Below are 4,908 nucleotides of genomic sequence, written 5' to 3'. Positions count from 1 at the left end.
TTGAATTAAAGAAATTTGCATTCTTTGGTTAATAAATATAAAATGTTTGGAAATGGCCATAGGTCTCTTGAATCGGACCTCTGTGCTGTAAACCTGTCCTAACCTAAGAGAGGGAGTGGGATCACTTAAGTAACCTACTCGGGGTCACACTTCCAGGCTCAGAGTGATTCTATTCTATGGCCATGTAGAAGGGTTTGTCAATTAATATTCCATATTCCATAGATGATGTTAAAACTATTTAGATGTCATACTATTCCAACGAATTTTATTAAGTAGTTCACCTACATAAATATCAATCATTCATTATTGTGACGACCCAAGTTGACTAAGTCAGAAGAATAATAAAGTTACTCCACCTCGAGCTGAGATTCTCGTCAGATTCTCGTCTAGTTTATCTATGACGCTAGAAATGGGTGAACCACCTTCAAACTCAAAGTGGGTTTGTGATAGTCATGAGATCCGCTCAGAACTTCGAGGCCTTTCCAGAAGCTTAGATAGATGCAAAATTAGGCCGGAACTTCGTAGAGCCTAAAGCCTCTAAAAATTCACTGAGCATTGGGTCATCTTTGTGAGATCTCACATCAATTGGAATTTTTATAAGTGACTCACTGAGAATTTTTATATTCGCCCTATTTTACATTACTTTTTCAGGTGTTCATTGGTTGTCGATTTAGGTGAGGGAGTGTTCGGGAGATATTCAATCATAAGGGGGTCATCTTTGTGAGATCTCACATCAATTGGAGAGAGAAATGGATCTCACATCAATTGAGGAGGGAACGAATGTATTCTTTACAAGGGTGTGGAAATCTCTCCCTAGCATACATGTTTTAGAGGGTGTGGAAATCTCTCCCTAGCATACATGTTCTCTCCCTAGCATACATGTTTTAGAAAGGAAAGCACAAATAGGACAATATCTATTAGCTGTGTGCTTGGGTGGCTGGGTGGCTTGGGTTAGAGCTATTACACTATAGTGTCTGTCCAATTTGTGTATTTTGGGTCTTTTTGAATTTGTATCATGATCTCGTTCCTCCTTACCAATTTGTAATTGGATTTTAATTGTGGTGTGTTTGTTTTAAATTGTGCAAGATTTTACCATATTTTATTTGTATGATTGTTTCTATCTCTAGCACAACTACTTGAAGAAATGGGGAGGGAAGTGGGACAAATAGCTGAGACAAGGATTCCTCATTCCTCTTAGATAATAGGTATGGGTATTCCTATGATTGGTGTAGTCTATATACATGAAAGTGTAAGAGAAATATGGAGTGTTCATTCAATAAAAATTGTGAAGAGAAATATGGAGTGTTCATTCAATATATTGATCAGATTCATAAAGGAAAACAAAAAAAAATAAACAGCTCAAACCTTGACGTGGTATTTATCTATCAGATAACCAAAAATTTGAATTCAAAAAGAAAAGAAAAAAGGAAACTAGTCCCACGTTACAACAGAACATGTTTGTTTGAAATATAATCGTTACAACCGCCTTTTATTAAGGTGATCGGCGGGGTAAACTGCGTCGGTTTATCGCCTCAGGGTGTGCAGAATGTACTCAGCATAAAGATCCCTGCAAATTTAGTCAAAATTTAAAAATCTTGTAAGAACAAAGATTGAAACGAAATGTAAAATGCATTGGATCTGATTGAAAGACTTACATTGAGTACTGGATAGCTTCAAGAGCAACGCCTGAATGTAAGAAGTCATTAACTGCCACCTCCTTGTTTTCATTCTTTTTATCTGTGATTCAATTATGTTAAGAAATTTGCAGACATGTATGTCAGGTCGGAGAACAATAATCTAGATTTCGTAATAGATTTGAAAGGATACAGTCTTCGAAGAAGCGACGAATCTCAGAGAGACGGTGAGGGGGAAGCTCTTTGATGTCGTTGTAATGCTTGTATTCTGGATCATCAGCACAGACTGCAATGATCTTATCATCCTTCTCTCCCTGGATCAAAAGCAACAATTTCGTTAAATTATTTGACTGAGAGAACAGGCTTTGTTTCTTTCCATTGCATCAAAAGTACCTGGTCAATCATGGGCATTAGTCCAATGGCCTTGGCTCGGAGAAAACAGCCAGGAAGAACTGGTTCCTGTACAAACAAATCAATGGACCTTTTGTAAATTGCCACAGTGAATGAAGCCAAAACTTGCTGCAGGTAGGAAAAAACAGCAACACAAATGCATAGTCCAAAATTTCTTGGATGTCTTTTCGGCTAATCCAAAAGTTGGAGACAAATTGTGATGTCTTGCATTCTAGGATTTTCAGAAATATTCAGTTTGCCTCTTACAAGAGAGATTGTAATGCAATACCAAAATTTATTTGATTACGTTATAAGATCAGTTTGAGAAGAATATCAACTGAATGAGCAATGTTCAGAGTATAACCTGCATAAGTACTAGAACATCCATAGGATCATTGTCTTCGCACAGTGTACGGGGGATGAAGCCATAATTATGTGGATAGACCACTGATGAATACAGAATTCGATCAACCTGCTCATTATGAACTGAGTCAGAACCTTCAAATAGGAGAATTTAAATCAAAACAAATTCCTAACTTTTTTGAGATCTGAAACGTTTCATGTTTTTTTTCTTTTTTGTTTTTAATATCTAAGTGACTTGTCCAACATCATCATGGACACCCCACAATTAATTTCACAAGACAAGATGTTCCAACTCTTATTAGGGATGGTATCTATTGATATCACGTCCATACCTTGATCAGCCCAGTCTTTTTATCAAGTTCATATTTGACTTTGCTTCCCTTTGTAATCTCAACAACCTGTGTAGTTCCATCAATCAAGACACATTGAAAACATTTGAAATTTTTCTGAAGAACAAAAAAAAAAAAAAAAAAAAAAAAAAAAAAAAAAAAAAAAAAAAAAAAAAAAAAANGAAAGGTAACCCCAACTAAAGTAAATGGAAAAGGACAAAAACTCTTGTCTAGAATGATAAGACATTGCAACCTACTCTCTTTGCATTCCAAGCTTCAATGCTAAAACGAGACAAATCATAAGGGCCACATACTAGAGGTTGTTTTCTAACGGATCAGCTTTAAAGTTGAACAGCATTCACAGATCCATAATTTTGGAAGAAATTGCAACCACAGTCATCCACAAAATCAAACCAAGAAAATGGTTTCTACACAACTATACTTCTGTTCCTTCTAATGCATAACCTCAACGTATAAATCTCCATAAATTTTGAACATAAAATGAGGAAGGAAAAAACATACACAGTTGAAGATCTTAGGAGCATCAGGTCCTGCCGTAAAAAAAAGGAATAACGAAATTAAATCAGAACAATGATGGCCGCAATCAGAGTAAGGTCACAACAGATATGCAAGTACCAATCTCAAGATCATGCCAAGGATGAGCAGCAACCGATCTTCGAGAGAGCGAAGAAAGAATCCGTTCATTCAGCTTCGGAACTCGATTCTTCTCACCGACGGCATTCTCATTAGAAGTCATATCTAACCAAAACACATAAAATGAAACAAAATCAGTACGCACAATCATATACCAATATCAATAGGCGATTGATTTCTCTCGCGATTGTAGAGCAGAGAATCGTGGAGTTGAAGGTCGAGAAAACGAACGAATGAACAATAACAGAAGCAATCGAAGGCGCAAACAACAAGGAAGGGAATGAAAAAGGGAGGTACCTGAAAGATCGAAGGAGAGAAAAGGGAGATTGGAAAGGAGATGAAAGAATGCGAAAGAGTTGGAATGAAAATGGAGAAGGAAGATTGAATATATAGAGAAGAGGACGAAGAGGAAGTCAATTCGTGGGGGAGAGAAGGAAGCTGCCTCTTACATCTGTTCCCTTATTAGACGCTTCAAATTTGATAGGTTTTCCACACGTGGGAAGAGATTGTCTTGCATCTCTTGTTTTTTTTCCTTTTTTCCCCCTTTTGCCCCTGTTCCACGCGGATTATAAAGATAGAATAACTAAGAAAAGTTTAAAAGAATTGAAAGTTATTACTTATACCAACCAGATATACCTCCTTTTTCAGCCGCTCAATCTTAGGTGTGTCTTACTTGGAGAAATTCTATGTCGGGTAACCTCTTACAAAAGAACAAAAGAACAACTCGTATTGGACTCGTGTTGATCTCTGGAAATAGTCTTAACTGTTAATATGTGAGGAATGTAGATAGTGTGACATGCAACATTGTCCCTATAGTGTCACAACATTGTGGATATTTAGTGTCACAAGAAGATTGTGCACATCTCTCATCAGTGTCTTGCGAAGGTTCATAATATCATGCTTCAACTGTCATTTGTAACAATGTTATGACGTTGTCCTTTAGACCAATTTAAGTCGGCAAAAATAAATTATCTCCAAAATCTTAACCGTTCATTACTAATTATAAGTAGATCATCACTACGAGGAAGATGCTGATGTTATCTATATCGCTAATGCACGAAAATTAAATTGCTTCATTCAATTTCAATTGAGTTTTCTTAATAATAACATCAAATATTGTCATTTATTCTAGTTGAAAATAAGTATTTTTAGTACAATAGACCAATTTAGACCCATTTAGACCCATTTATAAAGATTTTAAAAAATAGGTTCAAAATTTATTTATAAACATTAATTTCAGACTCTATTTGAAAATATTTTTAAAATTTAATCTAAATTTTAGAAATTAAGAAAAATTGGAATACTTATCGGTATTTAAATTAAAATGTGTATATATAAGAAAGTGAGGGAAAATAGAGACCATTTTTTTAAAATGAAAAATAGAATGATTATAAAGGAAATGACAGCTGGAATTTGAAAACAGCTTAAAAATGCGAATAATATACCAAAATAATATTACATTCCCTACCTAGTGGATCAGACGTGTCCTTCTTATCTGGAAATTAATCGTATAAGTCCGTTTTTTGTATTTTCCAGCT

The 4,908-nt window shown here is 35.3% G+C and overlaps 1 protein-coding gene across 1 annotated transcript; it reads right to left on the bottom strand.

Annotated features, from left to right (window-relative positions):
- Nucleotides 1–1,283: 1,283 nt before the first annotated feature.
- LOC111806483 (soluble inorganic pyrophosphatase 1-like) lies at nucleotides 1,284–3,810 on the bottom strand. The gene is made up of 9 exons (XM_023691822.1): nucleotides 3,668–3,810; nucleotides 3,353–3,475; nucleotides 3,239–3,267; nucleotides 2,720–2,785; nucleotides 2,389–2,496; nucleotides 2,028–2,093; nucleotides 1,828–1,948; nucleotides 1,656–1,737; nucleotides 1,284–1,567 (listed from the first exon to the last, which is right to left on the bottom strand). Exons 2-9 carry the CDS (start codon nucleotides 3,471–3,473, stop codon nucleotides 1,525–1,527), a joined length of 636 nt encoding a protein of 211 aa, XP_023547590.1. The 5' UTR covers nucleotides 3,474–3,475; nucleotides 3,668–3,810; the 3' UTR covers nucleotides 1,284–1,524.
- Nucleotides 3,811–4,908: the final 1,098 nt, after the last annotated feature.

This window comes from Cucurbita pepo, chromosome LG12 (assembly GCF_002806865.2).
Source record: "Cucurbita pepo subsp. pepo cultivar mu-cu-16 chromosome LG12, ASM280686v2, whole genome shotgun sequence".
Lineage (NCBI taxonomy): Eukaryota > Viridiplantae > Streptophyta > Magnoliopsida > Cucurbitales > Cucurbitaceae > Cucurbita > Cucurbita pepo.
Note: the sequence above shows the minus strand (reverse complement) of the source record. Positions and strands in the feature narration are given on the sequence as shown.

Coding starts and splice junctions, on each gene's coding strand:
- LOC111806483 (XM_023691822.1), bottom strand. CDS start 3,473: ATGACTTCTAATGAGAATGCCGTCGGTGAGAAGAATCGAGTTCCGAAG. Junction 1,949..2,027: donor TAATGCCCATGATTGACCAG/GTACTTTTGATG, acceptor CTTTTGATCCAG/GGAGAGAAGGATGATAAGAT. Junction 1,568..1,655: donor GAAGCTATCCAGTACTCAAT/GTAAGTCTTTCA, acceptor CTAAATTTGCAG/GGATCTTTATGCTGAGTACA.